We start from the raw sequence: 25,189 nt of genomic DNA on the forward strand, positions 1-25,189 counted from the left end.
GGTGGCAAAGAATTGGAAATTGAGGGGATGCCCATCAATTGGGGAATGACTGAATAAGTTGTGGTATATGAATGTAATGGAATACTGTTGGGCTATAAGAAATGATGAACAGGCTGACTTCAGAACAACCTGGAAAGACTTGTATGGTCTGATGCTGAATGAAGTGAGCAGAACCAGGAGAACATTGTACATGTAACAGTCAAGTTGTTTGATGACTAATATTGTCAGACTTAGTCCTTCTCAGCAATGCAAGGATCTAAGACATCTCCAAAGGCCTCATGATGGAAAATGCTATCCACATCCACAGAAGGAACTATGGAGTTTGAATGCAGATGGAAGCATACTATTTGCTATTTTTTTTTCTTCTGTTTTGTCTTGTTTCCTCTTTCTGGTAGTTCCTCCTATTGGTTCTAATTCTTCCTTACAACATCACTAATGTGAAAATATGTTTAATAGGAATGTATATGTATAGCCTATTTCAGATTGTGGGCTGTGTTGGGGAGGGAGGTGAGGAGGGAGGGGGAGAAAAATTTAAAACTCAAAAGCTTATGGAAGTGATTGTTGATAAATCAAAATAAATTAATAAAGTTTAAAAAAAAGATTGGTTTTAACATATACCATGCACGTGGATTAGAAAGATGTATTTGTTGAATGCCAATCACAAATGAGCTTGGGTAGGGTACAGAGACCCTTATCAATGAATCAGAGACTCAGAGATATTAGCAAAAAGAAAAATTCATTTATTAGCTTTCTCGAGAAAGGGCTCCCTCAGAACACCAAAAAATTGGCGCCAACCAAAGAGAGCAGAGGTGTGTTCAGATCAACAGGTTATATAGGTCCTAGAGCAATCCCCTTCCCCCCCTTCCTCAGGGCTCATTAATGCAAGCTCTGAGGGTACAATCTATTCGCGGCAATCTACCCCAGCAACAAAGAACAAGGACACTTTTTACAACTTGCCTGGAGACAGGAGGTTTTCTTTTTCTTTTTAGAGTAAATAGTTTTAGAGAGGAAGGAGGAGGTCTGATAAAGTTGAAAAGCATGTTTCTTTACAAGGTCAACCAGCTGCAAGTGTTTCAACAGAACAAGAAGCAATTAACTCCCTGAGGAGGCTTCATTCCTGAGAGATTCTCAGAGATCATCTCTCACAAGGTCAAACACAGGCCTCCCCTCTAGAACGTAAACTCCTTCAGGGAGACTGGTTTCTGTGTTTCTATGTCCAGTGCCTAGCACAAAAGCAGGCACTAGCTAGGTACTAGGTACTAGGTTCCTAATGAATAATGATTGTTGATTGACTGATTCTTCTTAACCTTTGGCAGGCAGACAAATAGACAGTGCTGGCTTTGGAGTCAGGAGGGCTGGTATCTAATCTTGACTCCGCCATTCGTTACTTGCCTGACTTTGGGCAAGATTCTTCATCTCAATCCCAATTGCCTTAAAAAAAAAAAAAAAAGCTTTCAGTAAGATCCTTCACCTCTTTGGGTCTGTTTCTTCAAATTTAAAATTAAGGAGTTAAACTAGAGGACCTACAAATCTCTGCTCCTGTGACAGATGTCATTTTTATTAATTTGCACTTCTGTTCTTGTGCTATCTGCTCAGTAAATATCCTTTTATAAAAGCTAATTGATGTTAATTGGTTAAATAGAACTGGGGTACTAATTACTGGAGGCCGCACATCAGAATAAGAACCCTGAAAGGGCGATGGAGCTCTGGGTGAGTACGTTCAGTGTCTCCCCATTCTTTTATATCCTAAAATATAATAAACTCATCATTTTGTTTGAATAAAATATGAACAAATAAAATTATTTGCAGAAACTTTTAGGAAAAGGAGGATGACTTTTTCTTAAGGATTGGTAGGGATTCACTACATAAAGTATGGAAACTTCCTCCTGCAATAAACTTTCTCCTAATATTGGCCCGTAGGTTGAAGTTGGACAATTACCCACAGGGCGCCTGTTGCATCACATTCACCTTTCGTCTAGAACACAGAAGATAACGCCTTTCAGGTTGGGCTGAATTACCCAGACACCAACCGACGCTCTTTTATTTAGAGGTCCCTACAAGCCGTAAGTAAATAAATCCCTCCCCCGGGAACAGGTTTGGCTTTTGCAAACAGAACCGGGGGTACTCGTCCGGTGCTCTACCCCTCGCGCCCCAGAGCTGCGGGAAATTGTGTGCATTTCACCCGGTCCGCGTTGCACAGACATAAAATAAGCACCCAATAACCCAGGGTGCCCCAACCCTAGACATCGCATTTTATGCTCCTTCTCCTCCCAGATGAGGCAGGGCAATCAGCGCCTAAGCCGGCTCACCCGTCCCCAGGAGCCGGAGGAAGGGGAGGAGAGAACCGGCCTCCACGCTGCGCGGGGGGCGGTGCTGCGGCGGGGCACGCAAGGCGCGGGCCCAGCAGAGTTGGGCCGCTAGCCTGGGGCACGCGTCTCTGCTCTGCAGCGCGAACGGCGGGAGGACATGGCCGGCCAGGTAACGTGTCCGACGGGCGCGCGCTCCGGCGGAGGCCGAGGGCCGTGGAATGTTCCCGGGAGGCCGCCGCGTGCGCGAGCGCGAAGCGGCTGCAGGCGTCCGCCGGCCTTTGGCCTGGGGGCTCGCGGTGCGCGGGGGAGGAGGCCGCGGGACGAAGGAAAGCGGCTGCGGGCGCGGGGCGGGAGCGCTGCTTCCAGCCCCCGGACCTAGGGAGCCACGCGCACCGGGGATGCTCGAGGTGGTCTGGAGGAGCTGCTGGGGCGGCGGTGGTTTGCAAGATATCCGCGCAAACCGTGCGGAAGGAACTTGCTACGTAGTGTCTGCCTCTGCAAGAAACTAGATGGAACAATAGCTACAGAGATTGAGCATTTCTTAAGCGCTAGTGCGTTGCAGTCCACAAGCATTTTTAAAACGCTGGTGCTTTAAAAAAAAATAAAAGGCAGTCTTTGTTTTCCAAGAGTGTATGCAGGGGTGTAAAAATAGCAAGTAGGCATGTAAGAAAATAGGAACTGTTCAAAGGGACTGCAGCCGTCTCTGGGGGCTCTGAAAAGGGCTAATGTCCAACAGGCAGATATAAGAAGAGATGTGAGTGTATCCTAGGCTGGGGGGGGAGGGGATAACCAGTAACAAAGGCTCGAAAGTAGGTATAAGGCTTATGAAGAACAGCTAGTGGGCCAGTTTGGCTGGAAGGGGAATCGTGTGTAATAAATTGCACTGTGTAGTAGAAATAGGCCAGACTTTGGAATCCATGGCCCCAAGTTCAAAACTTGCCTCTGTGCCTTGGGCAAATTACTTAACCTCTCCTCCGAGCCTCAGTTTCCTCATCTGTAAAATGGGGGCCTAGAAGTAGCCGATGTATAAGGGCCCTTCCCAGCTCAGAATCTGTGTTCCCAAATGTGGAGCCAGATCGAGAAGGGCTTTAAATTCCAAAGGACTTTGTAAGAATTTGACACTAATAATAATAGCTGAGATTCTTCAGGGCCTTAAAATTTCTAAAGACCTCACACAGTGACCCTTGTGGGGCAAGTAATGTGTATCTTACTCTTCTCTAAGGTATTAGAAACTCCAGCCTTTCAGCTCCAAAGTTATGGTCCTGTAAATGATATGGCAGAAAAATCACCAAATTTGGCATCAAAGTATCTGTATCCAAAGCCCACCTATGAGCAACCTTTGGCACCTTCTGGGCTCCAATTTCTTATCAGTAAAACGAGGAGTTGGAACTCAGCAGCCTCTGAGTTCCCTTCCAGTGCTGAATCGATGAGCCTTTGAACCATTTAGCAAAGGAGGAAACTGGCAAAGTGATTTTGCTTACCACAGGGCACTTGAACCCGGGACATCAGCATCTAAGTGATGACTAGGCATCCTTAGGGAAAGGGGTTTTGCCTCGACCCTATTGTGATCTCATATGACTTAAAACCCCAAGATCTGGATCAGGAGTAAGTAGAAGTGGGCTTTAGTCCAAGTCTGTCATTAATCAGTTGTATGATTTTGGACAGGTTGGCCTGTCTTAGGACTTCAGTTTCCATAAAATGAAGGATATTCACTATGTTCCCATAGTCCCTTGAAGAGCCCTTCAGGGCCTGACATTGTGTGACTCTAAATCATAAAATTAGAAGGATTGGCATATATGCATGAATCTGGGGTTCGTTCCATCAGATGCTCCTTTAGGGTAGGGCCAATTTAATTTTTTGTGTTTATCTGCCCAGTCAGTGCCTAACAGAGTACCTTGTAAGTGCTAGGTTGAATTCATTTCAAACGATGGTACCAGCGGCTAAATTTTGAATCAAGCCTGCCATGATTGCTAGTTCTCTTTTAGAAACAAAGAGGTTTCCGGGTATCCAGAAACCTAGATATATTATGATGATAAGGCAGAAAGAGATAAGAGTAAGTTAATTGAAATATTAACAATCTGTGTTGTATCTCTCAAGTTACTAATTTTCTAGAATATTTCGTTAGCAATCAACCAGAATTCATTGAGGCCTACTGTTTTCCAGGCACTGGATAAAAAGAGTGCCATAACCCTTAGTTACTGGTAAGAACCTTACAGAGAGGCAAGTTTGGGAGGGAGGCCACTAGCAGCTGGGATCAGGAAAGGCTTCATTTCAAAGGTGCTGCATGAGCATATCTGTAAGAAAGAGAGGGATTCTTTAAAGCAGGTGAGAGGAGGGATTGTATTCCAGGCACTGGAACATTTAGCTTAATGGCGCGGAGAAATGAAAAATGGCAGATCCAGGAGGCCAGTCTGTTTATATAATGAAACTGCAAAGCAGTTTGGATCCAGGTTCTAAAAGGTATTAAAAGCCAGAGGAGTTAGTTAATATTTTATCCTAGTTTATTGATAATCACTGGATTTTGAGAAAGGGACACATGGACACATCTGTGCTTAAGAAAAAAATCACTTTGTCAGAGCAGTTAGGACTGGCTGTTGCAGTGGTCTAGGGAATGAGGTCCTGCGAATAGGGAAAAGGCATCAGAAACAGCAAAATGTGGCCACCCCTTGGATACATGACGTTAGTGACAGTGAAGTGGCAAGGTCATGAATTTGGCAGTGATTTCTTTAAAAATTGGGAAGTTTACAAGATCTTGTGAAAAATAAATGTTGAAAACTATCTTTACGTGTAATTCGAAAAAATAAAATAATATGTACAAAAAAAATAAAGGAATTGAGGCTAAAAAAAAGAAATGGGGAAGTTTGGAAAAAGGATAGGTTTGGAGGAAAAGATAGGTGAGTTCTGTTTTGAAAACAATCACTTAAAAATTATTGTTTAAATTTTATAATTTTTTATAAAGGCATTCATTCCTCTTTTGATTCATTCTGCAAAAATGTATGAAGTCAATTAATTTTGTCAATTAAGGACTATCTTTGTATCCCCATGCCTGGCACATGCATGGGGATACAAAGATAGTCCTTAAGTGACAAATTTACATTCTACTGGAGGAATATATACAATGGGTATATAAATAAGTACTAAATATCTGTACATTACCAATGTACTTACTGATAAATTCGTAATGGCCACAATCAGGTCGTGTGACCTCCAATATTATTCAGCAGTAGATGCCAAGAAAGTATATGATAGGGATAATTCAAGCTGAAATGTACCAAACATGAGCCAGGATAACACAAAGGGGCAAGTGAATTAATAGGAAAGGACAGTGTATAATTGAACTGGCCTACTCTAGGGTCAGGACTGGGGAGGGAAGATGTATTAACCTGTCTTGTAGCTGGGCACAGTGTCCCAAATGTTGGAAGTGCTGAACATTCCTATAGACTTAAGATAGTACATTTATTTTCCTGAAACTATCATCATTAAGGGGGACGGGGGAATGAAGCCCTTTTGAGAGGCAGTGGTAGATAGAAAACTTAAATTCTGGGCAAAGATGACAAGTAAAATCTGGATTTTGCGCTTTTTAGTTTCTGTGAGTGAATTCCTAATGAGTCCTAATTTAGCTAATGACTGCCTTCAAGTACCTACCTTGGAAACTCACTTTTTCTAAGCATAGGTTCCCAAAGCCAGGGGGTGCTGGAACAACGGGGGAGGGGGCTTCGGTAGTATCCTCAAGTGCAATTGGGAGCATTGAATTAAAATAAGGGGCGGTGGAAACATAAGGAAAGAAAAGAAGATGAGAAGATTTTGAAAAACCATTTGTACATCTTTCATCTGTTGTGTAACAGAGTTAAAGTTGTTGTGATTACATCGTTTTCCAAAGAAACACACAAAATGCAAGTTATAACCTATCAGTGGTCAAGTCTGCCGACAGGTCTTAACAAGCAAGTGTTGGCGGGCAGGCATGTGGTGCATTGTCAGAAGGTCCAGCATGCATCAGCAGGAATATGTGCATGTAATAACTTGTTTACAGTATGATGCTATACGCAATACTGTGTCATCAAAATTTCAATGCAGGAAAAAAACAAAAATTTACAATAAATTATTAAATTTAAGGTGCAACTTTTTTTATTTATATTTTTTAAATTGTGCCGATTTAAAAAGTTAAAGGGTTAAAGAAAATAGATTTTCCAGTGGAGTGCTAAGTAAATTTTTTTTTTTTAAAGGAGGAGGTAGGCCAAATAATTTTGAGAACCTCTGTCTAAAGTTTTAGAAACTCCTGGACAATGGAGGAAGAATTCACCATTTTCCTAAGATTAGGTTTCTGCTAATTGTTAGAGGATACCCTATTAGCCTAGGGGAAGCCTTGTAATTACACACAACCATTGTGATAATATAGAGCTACCTAGGTTGAATGCAAAATCAATGAACTGAATGAATGAATGAAAAAGCATTCAGTAAGTACTTACTATATGCTAGGCACTGTGTTAAGTGCCAGGAATGCACATTGAAAAGTGAAAGTCCCTGCCCCCTGGGAGCTTACATTGTATTAAATAGAGGGAGACAACACTTAGCAGGTAGCTGGTGACCAGAGAAAGGACTTTGGATCTGGGAAGTCACTGGAATGGTGAGTGCAACCTTAGGGTAGTCAGTGGACAGGCTCTTTGGAAGCAATGGTAGTGTTAATTTGATTGGAGAGGAAGTATAGCTTAGATACTACATAGACTTAGTAGCCGTGGGTTTCAGGTGCTTGGTGTGGTTTTTGCTTTGGATATGTGGTAAACAATTCATGTTATGTTTCAGAAGCATATTTGTGTGTGCCATTACACTTATCCCCAGACACAGTTGTTTATAGGCAGGTGTTCAGAAATCTTCCTCTGGGATTTTGCTTTGAGGCATACATCCTTCTGAAATGACAAAGAATCCTCACATTAATACCCAAATCCTTTGCCGAAACTGTCAGATTTAATACTTAAATTTCTGTTTTAGTGAAAACTTTATCCAAAGATTTTTGTTTGTTGATAAGCTGACCACCAGAGCTTGCTTACTTTTTCTTTATTCTTTGTTTACTTTATTTCTTCATGCCCTATTTTTTATTCTTTATTTTTTCTTTATTCAGTGATATCCAAGTTCCTTGTGAATATGTGGTTTATTTTCTGAGGATTAATATTCAGAGATAATTATCAGTAATCTCCAAATTCATCAGAGTGGTTTGTTCTATTTTTTAAATGTATTTTATTGAGGCCTTTTGTCTTTACATCAAAATAATTTCATACGAGATTGAACTCTCCTTTGTAACAAAGAGTCAGGAGGACCTGAGTTCAAATGTGACCTCAGACCAAACACTTGACACTTACTAGCTGTGTGACCCTGGGCAGGTCACTTAACACCAATTGCCTTTAAAAAAAAAAAAAGGTAATCGAATCCTCTGTAACAAAGGAAAACATTAATACGTAAACCTTGTCTGATACTACATACAGTAAAAGAAGCCATCTTTGCCTCATTTCTTATGTAGCCTTAATCACCGAATGGGTGTTGCCTCAGACAAACTGAGACCTGGGAAAGACCTTAGCTTAAAAAGGCCAAGGTCTCCCACTGTGTCTGGAGCCATCTCCGGTTGTCCCAATCTTTGTCTTCCCACTGGACCCAGATGGCTCCAGAGGATAGAGTGAGGTTGATGACTTTGTACAGCCCACTTCACTTAAATGCAATTCTCTTGCAAGTCAAGACATCACCTTCCTGATGTCATGGTCCTCTTCCAGAACAAAGGACAAACAACAGTTCTGTCCTAGTAGTCTCTCACTTACCTGTAAAGCAGATGGAATGTTTTTAATGTCTTCTCCAGAACCTCCATTGATTATTTGCCACAAGAGCAGTTTACTCAAGAGAATAAAAACTTGTCCTCTCTTCCTCACTCTAGGTTATAAAGTGCAAGGCTGCTGTGGCCTGGGAGGCTGGCAAACCTCTCTCTATAGAGGAAATTGAAGTCGCACCACCAAAAGCTCATGAAGTTCGAATTAAGGTAAACATACATCTGAGTCACTGGCAAAGTTTGATCTTGGGTCCAGGTTCTCTGGATAAGGGATTTGAGTTGAGAGGTCTTCAGAGAACCCTTCCTATAGGACGGAAATGGAGATTAAGCAAGGAAAGTGACTTATCTTGGGGATCAACAAAGCCACTTGGTTTTTTCCCCTTTTTCTTCCGTAAGGCCTTGGCCTCCGCGTCTTTTAGGCCTCCTCTGGGCTTGGATTGGTTGGCTCTGCCCACGTGGAACACCAGCTTCCTACAGCTTACTTATTTCTCATGGTAGTTGTAAGAAAAATGTCACCCTCTGGAGTCAGAACAGACAGCCAAGGAAGAGGAAGCAAACTGGCCCTTCTCCACAGCACAAGTGCCTTTATGGTACTGAAAATCATGTGTGCCGTCATTGGCCCCATCTGCTGTCCTCAGCATGTTCTGCCATAAAAATATGTCAGATAACATACATGTTGAGGAAAATGAAAAGCCTGAGAGACAGAGTTTCTGGGTAATTAATAATTAACTTACTAATTAGACTATCTAGTAATCAATAAATGATGGTTATCAGTCTCTTTCGGTAACCAAAGACAAAACCATAGTGATCGCTGAATGCTTAAATACCCTTAAAAAAGGGGGTGCTCCTTACAGGTAAAAATCAAACCTGATTGGTGAATAATTAATGAGGGGGTGAACTTTCAAATCAGGGGGTGGGCTGAAAGCCTTCAGCTCCTCCTGCAGAGAACGTGGCTTAATCCTGAGACTCAGCTGCCTCCAGCAGTCTGGAGAGGGAATCCATCTCTATGCAGGCCACTCAGGGTTGGTTTTCTCTTTCATAAGCTGAGTTCCCCTAGACTGCAGCGGAGGGGTACAAGACCATGGGCTCAGTGCTTTAGGCCTGGAATGCACCTAGGTTGGATTCTGTTTCCACTGTAAACAAAAGTAAGGTCTCTTACTTGGATTGGGGTCCACCCAAGATCATGGAGCATGTACCCCAAAGATCAGATCAATCTCATCTATCAGCTTTGTCCTTCAGACACTGTCTGAAGGGGTCTAAAGGGCTGGTCCTTGAATAAGGAAAAACCTTAATTCTAATTTAATAATTAATCTATTTAATAATTAATTCTGCTTAATAACCAATTATTAATACAACAGAAAAATAATCACTTCTCTCAGTGTTATAGTGTATGTGTCACTGAAATCAAATAAGCATTTATTAAAGGCCTGCTATGTTCCAGGAACTGTATTAAAGCTCTGGAGATACAAAGAAAAAATGAAATAGTCCTTGTCTTGAAGGGAGGGATTTCTTGATAGAAATAAGGGAAAACAGGCAGCGTGATAACGTAATTCCATTCAAAAACCAGCTACTTATTACTTTTGTGACCCTGATCATTCCAAGCCTCCATTTCCCCATCTGTAAAATGAAGGGGTTGAATTTAGTAGCCATTAAGGGCCTTTCTAGCCCTAACTATAATAAAGATGCTAACAAAAATAAAGGCAACAACACCTTTCCTTATAGGTGTTCTGAGTTGCCTACGCATCTACATAGACTCATCCACATTCTGTTTCTCTGAATACTGATAGATTCTTGCCACAGCCGTTTGCCACACTGATGCCTATACTCTGAGTGGGGCAGATCCGGAAGGGTGTTTTCCGGTGATTCTGGGACACGAAGGAGCCGGCATTGTGGAGAGCGTTGGGGAAGGAGTTACCAAGTTTCAAGCAGGTAGGCTCATGATTAGACACTTGAGTTCCTGGGCTTGTTGCTATAAGAAAATCACTTTTTCTGATCAGCTGCCCGCACCACTCATTGAGCAGGAAATTGCCTGCTCAGTGACTTTTCAAGACCGATCTTGCTCCTCATTCGGCAAATACACGGCTTTTTGTTCTCTGATTTAATAGGCCGCTGCTTCTTGGAAAACCGTCAAAGACCCTAAGCCAGCTTAGTTCCAAGCTGTTCTCATTTAAGAACTCATTAATAGCTGATTTTTTTTTAAAATACTTTACCAAAATTAAAGTTTTGCCCTCGGTGTTCTAGAGTCTTTGTCCTGGGATTATCGCAGAGATAAAAAACAGGACATTTCGTACATGGGAGGAGGAGGAGGAAAAGGAAAGGCTATGTTGCATTTGGAGTAGTTAACATTGTAGGTCTTGACTCATTTTCTTGCTTTTTTTCTTTTCTTTTTTTCTTTTTTCTTTTTTTTTTTTTTGCTAGGCAGTTGAAATTAAGTGACTTTGCCCAGGGTCACATAGCTAGTAAGTGTCAGAGGGTGGGTCTTGGCTCCATTTCTCAACAGTTTTTCAGTCCAGCCAAAATCAAATGAGATATTGAGATAAGGAGGCTTTTTATACTTTTAGTAATAGTTGTGAGATTTTTTTATTAGGAAATAGAATCTCTCTGCTAAAAGTGCTTACTATTTCCATGTGTTTCCCAGGTGACACCGTCATCCCGCTTTACGTCCCACAGTGTGGAGAATGCAAATTTTGCAGGAATCCTAAAACAAACCTTTGCCAGAAAATCAGGTTGGTGTATCAGATTGCTTTTCATCTTGGGGAGGGAAGGGTACAAGGGAGAAAAAAAATGTGGAGCTCAAAATCTCATAAAAGTAAGTGTTGCAAACTATCTTTACATGTAATAGAAAAAATAAAATACTATTAAGTAGAAGAAGATAAGATTGGTATCACTGCAGTTGATGTATATTTTTTAATGAATGCACAAAAGTCACCTAACAAGGACCCATTTGATTTTTTAAAATAATAATAAAATTAATTTCCTGTTCAGCAATTGTGACTATTTAGTGAACTGTGATAATTGTGTTCTGAGATTTATCTGAACTGCAGTTTGTTTCTTACTATATTTTTTGTCCATTGACAAATTTTAGAAATTTAGCTAGATTGGTTTTATTTATTACTTTTTATGATCAAGGCCTACCATTTTATCAGCATGGGGGAGATAGAGAGAGACTACCTTGTAAGAAAACTTCTACCAATGTGGATCAGCACCTGCTCTGAGCTTCTTGTAATTATAATGAAAGGGTTTTTAACCTTTTGTGTGTCATGAAACTCTTGGCACTCCAGGGAGCCTTATGGACCCCTTCTCTGAGCAATGTTTATATATGTGTGTGTATATATAAAATAAGGTACATAAAGGGGCTGCTAGGTGGCACTGTGGATAGAGCACCAGCCCTGGAGTCAGGAGAACCTGAGTTAAAGTCCAGCCTCAGACACTTACTAGCTGTGTGACCCTGGGCAAGTCACTTAACCTCCCCCTGCCCCACAAAAAAAGATACATTAAGATCACAAAAGCAGATCAATTATATTGAAATAAAGATAGAATTTTTTTTCCTCATCCAAGTTCATTGACTCTCTGAAATCTATCCATAGATTCCTTGGGGCTCTATACCCTTGGTTAAAGACCCTTGTCTAATAATAATAGTAGTTAACATTTATATATCACTTACTATGTATCAGACATTGTGCTAAGTGCCTTACAGTTTTTCTCTCATTAGATCATTTCGACATTCCTGGGAGGTAGTCCCCATTTTACAGATGAGGAAACTGAGGCAAACAGAGGTTAAGTGACTTTGCCCAAGGTCGCACAGCTAGTGAGTGCTGCCAGATTTGAACTCAAGTGTTCTGATTTCAGGCCCAGCACTGTGCCTGTGCTGTGCCGCCCCCTAGCTGCCTTAGTTCTAGAGAGTTGCCTGAGAAATAGATTAAGTGGCTTCACACAGCCTGTATATGACAGAGGGGCACCTGAACTCTCGTCTTCTTGACTGAAAGCTGGCTTTTAGACAACTCTACAACACTTTATCTCTTTTATTTTATAACGGGCAAAATAATTTCCCTTCTCACAAACCACAGAGCAAAAGAAAAGAATATCTTTATTATTTTAACAGATAATTTCTAGACTTCTCCTGCAAAAATGTCATTAGCCTATAGAATTTTTACCATACCTACCCCATTTTAGCTGCTAGGGATCACAAGCTACAATATTAATGTTCCATTTCCATTTATTCAGCCGTAGCCTACCTGAGCTTATGTTCTTCTATTAATTATCTTGATTTTCTGGAGCTGTTTAAGAAGAAGAAAGTCTGGTCAGAATCTTATATAAATAATATAAATTATATATAAATAAAATCTTATTAAAAATAAACTATACTACATAATATGTAATGATATGATTATATAATTATAAATATAAAATATAATGCATCTTATATAAATTATATTAAAATCTTACATAAGTAACATAAAACAACTATAAAATAATACAATAAAGCAGATGTAATTAGTCTTGTCTCAGATAAGATTTTTAAATAAAAGGACAGGATATAAATTAAATATAAAGTATATTTGAATATGAGTATAAAAGTAAATAATTATAAAGTATATTCTCTGTGTCCTTTTATTTAAGGATCTTATCTGGGACGAGAATAATTACATCTGTCTTATTGTCTTATTTCGTGTCTTTGATATTATTTCATTTATTTTATAATTTTATCTTTTGTATATTCTCTCTGGCCTTCTGTTTAAGGATCTTATCTGAGATAAGAATAACACTTACCAGCTATGTGACCCTGGGCAAGTCACTTATCCCCATTGCCTAGCCAAAAAAAAAAAAAAAGAATCATCTGAGATAAGAGTAATTATATTTGTGTTACAGATGAGGAAATTAGGGCTTAGATGTTATAACTTACATGATTCATAACCATGAGTCATTCAGTCAATTGACAAGTAAAGGTCTGTGTGCCAGGCCTTTGGCAAAATCCGTCTCTGCCCTTAAGCAGCTTACAGCAAGGGAACTGCCACATGGCTTCCCCATTAGGTCTTTTATTCCTAATCTTATTTCAATTTCTTATTCAAGAGGAAACTTATCAACTGCTGTTTATTTATTTTACTTTGTTGTTATTTGATATTTTGAGCAAATGAGGGTCAGTCAACCAACAAGCATTTATTAATTGCTTTCTGCAATCAGATACTAAGTTCTGGGGATACAAAGAAAGACAAAAACAGTAGTGAGAAAAACATTTGATTGAAAAAACTCCCAATTTTATGCTTTCATAACCTCATCCTTCTATTCTAAGTTGGAATTTGGCAAACATTTCCATCTTATAAATAAGTTTGTATTGTTGTTCAAAGCAGCATGGCTGATTGAATGAATGAATGAATGAATGAATGGAAAGAATTTATTAAATACTGTGGAAAGCACTGTCCTAAGCACTAGAGACACAGTTAGAAAAGAAGGGAAGGTCTGCTGCCCAGGAGCTCCCATTCTGGTGGAGAAGACCACACATTGAAGAGGTTTCAGCTGTGTACAGTGTTCTCCTGGTTCTGCTCATCTCACATTACATCAGTTCATATAAGTCTTTCCAGGTTTTTCTGAAATCCACCTGCCTGTGTGATGGGTTTTAAATGACAGGCAGGGGAGTTTCTAATGGAAAAAGCCCCTGGTTTTTAGGGTACAGCAGCACCTTAAAATCCATTGAATAGCACCTAAAATATCCATTTCTGATGTTGAACCATTTGACATTTGACATATCATTGGAGCCCCACAGCTGCCCCATGAGGTAGTTACTGTGTTTAGTATTATTCCTGTTTTACAGAGAAAAAAACTGAGCTTAGAACGATTGAATGACTTTCCTTAGAGCACACAGCTCCTGTGTGTCTTCCAAACTCCAAGCCTAGAATGCTATTCCTTTTACCACATCATAGATGGGTTCTCAGCTATGATGGTGAAAGAAGGTCACATGCCCTGAGCTCCCCCAGGCTGAGGAAATCACAGCTCCTTCATACTAGTAACAAGAAGATATGGAAGGCTTAAGAGCATGTGGGTCCAAGTTGTGCTATCTTCTGTTCTTTTTTGGTGAACTCATCATTTCCCTTTGGACCAATTACCATCTTTATTCAGGTGATTCTTATATCTTCATATATAGCCCTCATCTTTCCTGCTCGCCAGTCCCATCCTACCACCTACCTACTAGACTAGATATCTCCACCTGGATGTTCCATAGGCATCTCACATTCAGCATATCTAAAACAGAACTCTTGTCTTGGCCCCCAAAACTAACACTTCTTCAAACTTCCTTTTTTCCACAATGCTTACTATTATTTTTCCAGTCACTCAGATTAGTAACTTTAGAGTCATCCTGGATACAGTATTTCTCCCTCTTCAACCCCCTCAGCCAATCAGTCTTACCGATGTTTCCTCAACATCTCTCATCTCTCCTTCTTTCCACTCACATGTCTACCATCTTAGTCCAAGCCCTCATCTCTCACCTGCATTATTTCAGTAACCTTCTAATTCATCTGTATGCGTCCAATTTCTCTTGTCCAGTCTGTCTTTGACACATCTACCAGATTGCCGTTTCTGAAGTACAAGTCTGAACCTGTCACTTAAAGATATAAGAAATCTCAGTGGCATCCTGCTCTACTGGAATCAACTGGAAACTCCCCTGCCTGTTATTTAAAACCCATCAAACAAGCAGGTGGATTTCAGAAAAACCTGGAAAGACTTATATGAACTGATGCAATGTAAGATGAGCAAAACCAGGAGAACATTGTACACGGTAACAGAAACGCTGTGTGATGATCCATTATAAATGACTTAGCTCTTCTCAGCAATGCAGTGATCCAAAACAATTACAAAAGACTCATGATGGAAAATGTTATCCACATCTAGAGAAAGAACTGATACTCTAAATGCATATCGAGGCATGCTATTTTTCATTTTTTCTTTTCTTCTCTTCCTTCTTTCACAACTATGACTAACATGGAAATACGTCTTACATGATTGTATACATACATACATACATATACACACACACACACACACACACACACACATATATATGTGTGTATATATATATATATAACCTATATCAAATTGCTTCACATTTTAGGAAGAGGTTAGGGAGGGAAGGAGAAAAATTTGGAGCTCAAAATTTTGTAAAAATGGATGTTTAAAATTGTCTTTACATATAATTGAGAAAAAACTATGATTAAAAAATAAATAAAATCCATCACTTTCTCCAGTCTGTCTTTACAGATTAACTTCACGTTATTGCCTCATACTCTGCATTCCAACCAAACTGGACAACTTTGCTATTCCTCATACATAATATTTCATCTCTCACCTTGAGGGCAAAGAATGAGGACTACTCTTTTTTGTTTTTATATGCTCAGCACCTAGGATAATGCCCAATACATCGTAGATACTCAGTAAATTATATTGTAGTCCAATACTTTTTGAATTGTAGAATTCTCTATTTTTTCTAGGTTTCCTTTAGAGCACGGTACATTGCATATTTATGATTTTCTGTATTGTGACCTGAGATTAGTTAATACTTCGGAAAATTGACTTCAGTTATGCTGTTCTTGGAGTGAAGGAGACCATTGACAAGTCAGAGACTTGGATTCTAGTCCCATCTCAGTTACTCAATAGCTATGAGATCCTACTGTCACTTATCTTTTTTGGCCTCAGATTTTTTCTCTATAAAATGAGGGTAGTGGACCAGATGATAAGTTTCCTTCTAGATCTGAAGATGCCATGGTTTACAAATCTTTCTTTAATGTTTTTCCCTTCCCTCCATGGATTTTATGAAACCCTGTTTTATCCTTTATTTTCCCTTTTTCTTTTCTTTAGAGTTACCCAAGGGAGAGGAGTGATGCCTGATAATACAAGCCGGTTTACCTGCAAAGGGAAGCAAATTTTTCATTTCATGGGGACCAGCACATTTTCTGAATACACAGTTGTGGCTGATATTTCTTTGGCTAAAATTGATCCTCTAGCACCCCTAGATAAAGTCTGCCTTCTGGGTTGTGGCATTTCAACTGGTTATGGTGCCGCTATCAATACTGCCAAGGTAAGAGGATGGTCCTTCTTAATTTCTCACCAAAAAATGGTTTTAGCCTGGTCAATTTTGTGCCGTGCCTAGCATTTTAAAGGAAATATATCCTCTTGGGGCGGTTCACTGTGCTTATCTATAAAGATGAAGTTGGCTTGTTTTGAAAGCTGGTGATTTAAGTGTATTTGCCCAGGGAATTGGGCCCTCACAGAATCTCTTGTCTTTCCAGGTGGAGCCTGGCTCTACCTGTGCCGTCTTTGGCCTGGGCGGTGTTGGCTTGGCTGTGATCATGGGCTGCAGGGTGGCGGGGGCGTCCCGCATCATTGGGGTGGACATCAACAAAGACAAATTTGCAAAAGCCAAGGAGTTTGGAGCGAGCGAATGCATTAACCCTCAAGATTTCAAGAAGCCAATCCAGGAAGTGCTAGTGGAAATGACCGACGGTGGAGTGGACTTTTCTTTTGAGTGTATTGGTAATGTTGGCGTCATGGTAAGTGTGCTTAGCTTTATTCAGTCTTACGTGGTAGGGAGGTTTTTGTTTGTTTTTAGGTTTCTTCCTTAATTAATAATACAGACAGCAGGGTAGTAGAGCGTCAGACTTCAAGTGAGCTAGATCCCACCTCCAACATTTTCTGTGAAATCCTAGGCAAGTCACTCATCTTCTGGCCTTTATTGATAAAGTGGGGCTAATCATACCCAGGGTACCTGGGCTCAAAGGAGACAATGTTTATAAAGCATTTTGCCTACTTTAAGGTGCCATTTAAATGACAGTTGTTATTATTAATCTATTATTAGTAATAAACATTAAGCACTACTGTGTGCCAGGTACTCTGCTAAGTCCTAGATTACATTGATGCAATATATTGATATGTTTAGAAATTGATATATTAATAATAGCTTAGGTTAAAATTCCTTGATTCAACAAAAATTAAAAAAAAAATTCCTTGATTCATAAGAAGATAATCCCTTATTACAATTAAATAGACTTTAATTACTTGTGCCACGGTAGCTAAATGATAAAGGAATAGGAAAGGATAGTAAAAGAAAACATTTCCTTGTACCTAAAATGACTCAAACAGCAACTTTATTAAAATAATAATATATAATATTATATAATATATAAATATTTGTTAAGATGTGAGACCCCTAAGCAGTGTATGTATATAGTATATGTATCAGGGGTGGGGAACCTGTGCCTTCTAGGTCCTCAAGTGAGGCCGTTTGACTGACTTCAAATGAAGTTTGGATTCAGTCAAAGGGCCTCACTTGAGGATCTAGAGGGCCACATGTGGCCTCGAGGCCAGAAGTTCCCCAGCCCTGGATAAATATGTGCATATGTGTGTATACATGTATAAATATGTACATATATATGATAGGCCAAGATTGAAAATTCTAGGAACAAACTGATAACCTATGAGCAGTCAGCAAACTCTTGCTAATCTCGATGTCTCCAACATATTTGTTAAATAAGTGATGAGCTTTTAGAGATTCAAGGTAAAATTTTTAAAATGAGAAAGGTAGAAGAGAAGCAGGTTGAGTTTTTCAGGGTTTTTTGTTGTTGTAATTTTGGTCTTTTGAAATCATTTATACCATTTGCAGTGAGAGTTCAGTGTTACGGATTGTGAACCACTTCTAGACTATTTCATTCGAGTTGAGAAATTATATTTTAAAGTCATGAACAGCTAATGGGTTTGGTAGGGGAAGGTTTATTTGTTTTTTAAGTAGGTTTGGGGTTTGGGTTTTTTATTTTTAAAATACCTGCTTGTATAGAGGTCCCCCTCACCCCACCCATAGCATACACCTCCTGCCAGTATCTGAAATCCCTCACTGTGTCTATTTCCTCATTTCCTGCTCTCCTCTGGGTCTCCAGCGAGCAGCCCTGGAAGCCTGCCACAAAGGATGGGGAGTCAGTGTCATTGTTGGAGTAGCTGCTTCAGGTCAGGAAATTTCCACTCGTCCATTTCAGCTGGTAACTGGCCGTACGTGGAAAGGGACAGCCTTTGGAGGTAATTCACTTCTATGACTTCATTTTGTGTGCTTTGCATGGCAAAATTTAATCCCAGAGTGGTTTATATCCATCAATAGTCATGCTTTAGTTGGCATGTGCAAATTTAACAAATTTAATGCAGTATCAGTGAAAATACTAAGGGTCCTCTTTGTAGAACTACACTAACGCGTAGTGAAATTTATATAGAAAATCAAGCAAAAATATTGTTTTAAGAATTACTTTTAAGGGGTAGCTAGGTGGTGCAGTGAATAGAGCTCTGGCCTTGGAGTCAGGAGGACTTGAGTTCAAATCCAGCCTCACACACTTAACACTTAACTAGCTGTGTTACCCTGAGCAAGTCACTTAACCCCGATTGCCTCACCAAAAAGCAGAGGGAAGAAAAAAAAAGAATTACTTTGAGTGAATAAATCATTTTGACTATTATTAATAACCAAATTAGATATAGAGGACATATGAAGAAAAGTACTATTTGCATCCAGAGAAAGAACTGATAAATAGAAACATGTATAGAATAACTTTACACACACACATATATACATGTATTTCCTGTTTGAGTCTAATGGTAACCATCTGTAGGGCAGGGGGAGGAGGGAGAGAAGAAAAAAAAAAGAAATTTACATGAAAACTTTATTGTATATTTAAAAGGAATAGCAAGTTGTATGTAATAGATTTGCAGTTTCATGTGCAGTCATCTTTTTCATGATACTATGTTATGGAAATGCTTATTTTATTCAATAACTTTTTAAAAATAAAATTTTTAAAAATATACTTATGAAAAAAAAAAAGAAACATATTACAGGAAAAAACTGATATAAAGTGGTCTTGAATCTCCCGATCTTAAAGCATATTATAGAATGATAATCCTCAAAACTTATCTGGTGATGAGCCAAAAAATTGACTGATCAGAAAAGATAAAGCTGGCATCCAAACAAATGTGTATCATGCATAGTTAGTGCCAGATAGAAAGCCCTTTAGAAAATAAAACTTGGAGAAAGGATTGTTGAGAATAGGCATTAAACCCAGTTACCTTAGTGAATACCAACTAGATAATAGATTTAAATAAAAACTATTAAAAATGTAGAAGGAAGTAGAATGCTACAGTATCTCAATTATGGGGGAACTTTTTTTGATTCAAAAAATAGGGAGTCTTATTAAGGACAAGAGATGTTTCACTACTTCAGAAGAAAAACAAATAATGGAAAATAACAGGGAAAATAAGTAGTAAATATATTAAATACTGTTAAAAAGCCACAATGCTAATTCTCAAGCTTTAGTAAATAATTGGTCAAAGGATATAAACAGTTTTCAAAAGAGAAGAAATAAATTGTTAATAATCACTTGAAAAATACTCAACCTCACTAATAATCAAGAGTTGCAAATTAAAATTACCTGAGATGTACCATTGAAAAATAATTAAAAGCCAGTGAAACTAAGTGCTAAGAGGCTTGTGGAGAAACAGATTTACTCCTCTTTTTGGTGGAATCGCAAATTTGTCTATAATATGGCAGTAGCAGTAAAAATAATCATACCCTTTGAACCACTAATTCATTTTGGGAGTAGATTCTGAAAGTGTTATCAAAAGAGCCTGTTCAGAGATTTTCATAACAGTATTATATATAATTTCAAAAACTAGGAGAATAGGGCATGGGGCTAGAGCTCTGATTTCGTGAGTTGAAGAAACCCTATACCAAGGCAGGTTGGTACCTTCTCTACAACTTAAGATCTTAGGTCGTTGTCTAGATTATTGGTTCTCCACTTTTTGATTTCAGGACCTCTTTATACTTTTCGTTATTTAGGACCCTCCTTTTGTGTTGGTTATATCTACTGATATTTACCATATTTGAAATTAAAATGCCTTGGCATCGTTATGAAAAGTTTTGTTCCAAGATGTTTCTTCTGTCGAGTTGCCATTTTTAATTCTGACACTTACTAACTGTGTGAACTTGGTCCAGTTATTTCTATAAGGACAGTTTCTTCCCTTGCAAAATGAGACTACCTACCTCTCTTACACACTAATTAGATTTACACACCATTTCCATGCAAGTAAAGTCAAATATCTCTCTTATACCAACGCTTCAGACTTACCGACACCATTCCCTGTCCACCATTCCCACTTCTCCAGACTCATCTGTTGCTTCATAAGATCATGGATTTCAAATCTTCAAATAACCTCAGAAACCACCTGACCCAATTCCCTCACTCAGGGAGCTTCTGACTTGCCCAAGGTCACACAACTAATAAGCATCAGGGGTATGATTTGAACCCTGGTCCTGTGACTCAGAATGCTTCCTTCCACTGTACCACACTGTCTCCTCTGAATAGCCTCACTTCCTTCCATGGACCTTCCCAAGGTAGGGGTTTCAAGTCCTCTTCACTATGCCGATTGTCACCTTTCGAATGTGTTCTAACTTGTCGCTGACCTTCCTAAAATAGGTTCTAGGTGTCACAATTCAGTATGATATTGCCCCGGCAGCAAACTCTATAAACTCCATTGGATCCCTGAAAGCTCCAGGATCAAATATAATATCCTCTGCTTTGCTTTTAAAGCCCCTCCTACGTTTCCAGTTTTTTTATACCTTCCTCCTCACTGTGTTCTCTTCGCTCCAGTGATTCTGGCCTCCTGGCTTCTTTAAACACTCCACCTCTTAGCTCTGGACATCTGGACATCCCCTCTGCCTGGAATGCTGTCCCTCCCATCCCCATCTCCTACCTTCCCTGGCTTTCCACAAGTCTCAGCCAAAGTCCCACCTTCTGCAAGAAGCCTTGCCCAGGCACCTTTAATGCCAGAGCCTTCCCTCTGAGATTAGCTCCACTTTATCCTTCATATATCTAGTTTGGACATATTTGCTTGCATGTTGTCTCATCCATTAGACTGTGAGCACCTTGAGAGCAAGAATTGTCTTTTGTCTTTCTTTGTATCCCCAGGTCTAAGCACCGTGTTTAACACGTAGTAGGCCCATAGTAAATTCTAACTGACTGAATGACTGACAATCCATCACCTTGCTATCAGGAGGCAGGCATGATTGGTCATCTGGAATCATGGCAGATTACCATGTTGATCAGAGTTCTTAAATCTTTCAAAGCTATATTTGAGATATTTTAAATTATTCAAAATCATTTTTACAGTGTTGTGGTTACTATATGAATTGTTCCCCTATTCCAGAAATTCACTCTGTATCAGTTTCTATGTCTTCCCAGGTTTCTCTAAAACCATCTATTTTGTCATTTCTTACACTACAGTAGTATCATATTATCTTCATAATACCATAATTTGTTCATCCAGTGCCAATTGATGGACACCCGCTCAGTTCTAGTTCTTTGCCTGGGTAGTATTCACTTAACACAGGGTATGAACCAGGTGACTGTTCTAGAATCCATTCTGGAGCCAGCAGGGCCAGAAGGCATTCTTAGCAGAATGCTGAAATGGAAGATGAGCAATTCACACTAACATACTACGATCTCCTTCCTTCTCCAGTTTTACATACCTGCCTGCCTGGCCCCTTTGCCTTTCTGCCTCATATTTTGCTTCTCATATTTTGAGTGATTCTCATCTATTTAAATACAGATCTTAAAGTCAGGGAAGTCATAATAAGAACTTGAATCTAACCAAGCCCTCTTCAGTCGCCCCCAATATATTATTATTTCAGTTGTTTTCCCCATGGATTTTTTAAACATCCTCTCAGGGCACCCAGATAATAGTTGAAAAAAAAAATCTCAGATCAATCCCCCTCCTCCTCAACTACTTCATTTATTTGTGGCAGTAAACAGTGCTAATGTTTTCTGGAGATGGCACTGAGGCAGTAACCCAGCTGTATTCTGCTCTGGGCAGATGACATCTAAAGTATGGTGTTGAAGTCTGGATACCACAAGCAGAAGAGAGTTGGTTAACGCCGCCATCTTTTATTAAACTTCTGTTTATTTGCAAGGCACTGTTCTAGGAGCTGGTGATAAATAACAAAGACAAAAAAAAAAACCCAATCCCTACCGTCAAGGAGTTGACACTCTAATAATGGTGAAGGGACTTGGAAATTTGCCATAAGAGGGTGAGTTGCAAGAACTAATGGTGTTCAGCCTAGAAGAGAATCCCAAAAGTTCAGAAGTAGAAAAGACTTAGATAGAAAGTAAAAAAGACTTAGGTAGAAAGTAGAAAAACTTAGGTAGAGAGTAGAAAGACTTAAGTAGAGAGTAGAAGGACTTAGGTAGAAAGAAAGAAAGACTTAAGTAGAAAATAGAAAAGACTTGAGTAGAAAGACTTAGGTAGAAAGACAAGTAGAAAGTAGAAAGATAGAAAGTAGAAAGATTTAAGTAGAAAATAGAAAAGACTTGAGTAGGAAGACTTAGGTAGAAAGTAGAAGGACTTAAGTAGAGAGTAGAAAAACTTGTAGAAAGACTTAAGTAGAAAATAGAAAAGACTTAAGTAGAAAAGAAAAGCTATCAACTAGTTGAACGCATCCCTGGAAAAGAATCCTCTCTACACCATTCCCTAGAAGTGGTCACCCAGTCTTTGCTTGAAGGCTCCTCATGAAAGGGAGCCCACTTCTTCCCAAGGCATAAGAAAAAACTTGGGGCAGAGGGAGGTTGTTTGGGGGTTATATCCAAATGTTTTGAGTTTTAGCATGGAATCAGAATTTGTCTTTATTTTGCTAATCCCGGAGGTAGAAAGAAAGCCACATTGCAGAGGGGCACATTTCAGGTCATTAAGAAAATTAGAGCTGTGCCTCAGGAGACAGTATTTTAAAACCGGAGGGGTCTTAAAGTGGAAACTGTGTTGCAGAAGGGATTTCTGTTCAGGTGTGGGTTTGACTAGATGCCTTCCCTTCTAACCCAAAGGTTCTAGGATTCTACGATTAAGACTTCTTGGTAAATCTTGAGATCTATGAAAGGAAAAGCCATGTTCTGCTAGCTAATTGGTCTGTTTCCCATCTTCCGCCTATCCAGATGCTCACATGAACTCAATTGTTTCGCCTCTCTTTTGGTTACTTGTAGGATGGAAGAGTGTAGAAAGTGTCCCAAAGCTGGTGTCTGAATACATGGCAAAGAAGATCAAAGTTGATGAGTTTGTGACTCATAACCTGCCTTTTGATCAAATTAACGAAGCCCTGGAGTTGATGCACTCAGGAAAGAGGTGAGCTTTCCCCTTGGCCGGGTCACAAAGGAGAGTAATTGATCAAGAATTTGAGGGTCACATTCTACTGGCATTTCTATAAGCTGAGAAAATCACAGCTTTATTCTCCACATGGAAAAGGCATAAAACAGGAGTAGATAAACTAAACTTGGATACACACCCTGGGTGACCCCGAAGGACAATGCTTTGCTCTCTTATTCCTTTAAAAATATTATCACCTTCTGTCTGCCCTCTCCTCTCCTCCCCCTCCCCACCAAGCACCCACAGACGTCAGTTGGTCAAATTGATGGGGCTTTGGACTGCAGACGTTGCTGACCTGACAAAGTTCTACGTCAGCCACATCTTTTATCTTCCTGCAACAAAAATGCCTTCTATTCCCTGCTGTTCTCTTCCTTAATTTTTTTTTGGGGGGGGGGGAGGGTGGAGATAACTTTTCTCATTGTCATTAGTTTATGAACTATAATACTAAGGCTTTTAAACACAGTTTCAATAGCTTAGTGTGTGTTGGGAGAAGGGAAAGCAAATTTTTTATTTGTGGTCAGTAATGCTGGGTTCTTTCTTTTCTCTAGCATTCGAAGTGTGTTGAAGATGTAAATCCCGAGAGCTGAATACCATCATCTCTCAGCTCCTTGTGCCTCTCTGTACTAATAGACATGAACCTAAGATTGACCTTCTACTTCTGGCTTCCTTCTGCTGTTTATCTTACCTCGTGAATAATAGTTTTATATAATTCCTGATCTATCTGTTGAATGTCAGTAGAGTCACAGATCTGTTTTCTAATCTCTGCAGAGATTGTTCTTGATCTAATCGTAGGTTGATTCGAGATCAAAGGATTTCTACACTGCTGTGGAAAAGCTTTGTTTTTCTTCTCCTATTTTGCCTAAAGGAGGCATTGTGGCCTGGTGGATGGAGGGCCAGCCTTGGAAGTTGAAAGCTTTGCTGTTGATAATATTGCCTCCAGTTACAGATAGTAATAATGATGATGGCAATAACTACCATTGATGTAGCAGTATAAGGTATATAGGGCACTTTACAAATATCTCATTTGATCCTCACAGTCATCCTGAGAGAGAGGTTAGGAAACTGAGATAGGCAGAGGTTAAATGACTTGCCCAGAATCATACAGATAGTAAGTATCTAAGGCGGGATTGGAACTCTGGTCTTCCTGACTCCGGGTCCATCTACTGTTAAATCTAGCTGCCTGACATTGCTGATCTGTGTCAGCATACTGGGAGTTCCCCACACTGTTGAAGTCATAGGTCTGAACTAAAACAAAGTTTTCCCTGCTATCAGCTCTCCATTAATGTTTCTCCTACTAGTTAATAATAATATTAGCATTTATATAGCACTTACAATATGCCAGGTACTTTATAAATGTTATCTCATTTAATCCTCAAAACAACCCCAGAAGGTAGGTGCTATTACTATCTCCATTTTACAGATAAGAAAACTGAGGCAAAGAAGTGGCTTGCCCAGCATCACGTAGCTAGTAAGTGTCTGAAGCTGTGTGTGATCTCTGGTCTTCCTGACTCCAGGCCTGTGCACTGTGCACTATGGCATCGCCTAACTGCCCTTTGAGTGTTAAATTTAGAAAGGACCTTAGAAATTATCTAGCCCAATCCTGATCCCTTTACAAATGAAGAGACAAAAGTGATGCCATGAAGCAGACTGGGTTTGGAGTTGGAGATCCTGGGTTCAGATCCCACCTCCACCAACGTATTAGCTGTTGACCTTGGGTAAGTCATGGTGGAGCTGGACTAGATAATCTCTAAGGTCCCTTTATAATTATGTGATCCTATGATGAGTTTAATTTTTAAATAGACTGAGGTCAGGGGAGCAACATAGCCAAGCCATGAAGCTAGTTCCTAAGCCTGCCCCAATAAAAGTG

At 39.6% G+C, this 25,189-nt stretch overlaps 1 protein-coding gene across 1 annotated transcript; it reads left to right on the forward strand.

Moving 5' to 3' along the window:
* Nucleotides 1–2,391: 2,391 nt before the first annotated feature.
* Nucleotides 2,392–24,038, forward strand: ADH5 (alcohol dehydrogenase 5 (class III), chi polypeptide). Its single transcript, XM_027837468.1, has 9 exons — nucleotides 2,392–2,478; nucleotides 8,227–8,328; nucleotides 9,906–10,047; nucleotides 10,757–10,844; nucleotides 15,967–16,186; nucleotides 16,398–16,658; nucleotides 18,039–18,174; nucleotides 23,163–23,301; nucleotides 23,871–24,038. Exons 1-9 carry the CDS (start codon nucleotides 2,467–2,469, stop codon nucleotides 23,893–23,895), a joined length of 1,125 nt encoding a protein of 374 aa, XP_027693269.1. The 5' UTR covers nucleotides 2,392–2,466; the 3' UTR covers nucleotides 23,896–24,038.
* The last annotated feature ends 1,151 nt before the right edge of the window (nucleotides 24,039–25,189 follow it).

This window comes from Vombatus ursinus, unplaced genomic scaffold (assembly GCF_900497805.2).
Source record: "Vombatus ursinus unplaced genomic scaffold, bare-nosed wombat genome assembly UNPS02014821.1, whole genome shotgun sequence".
NCBI lineage: Eukaryota > Metazoa > Chordata > Mammalia > Diprotodontia > Vombatidae > Vombatus > Vombatus ursinus.

Bases quoted from the DNA above. Each gene is read 5' to 3' on its own strand.
- ADH5 (XM_027837468.1), top strand. The intron at 10,048-10,756 runs GTAGGCTCATGA...TGTGTTTCCCAG, and splicing joins AGTTACCAAGTTTCAAGCAG to GTGACACCGTCATCCCGCTT. The intron at 18,175-23,162 runs GTAATTCACTTC...GGTTACTTGTAG, and splicing joins GAAAGGGACAGCCTTTGGAG to GATGGAAGAGTGTAGAAAGT.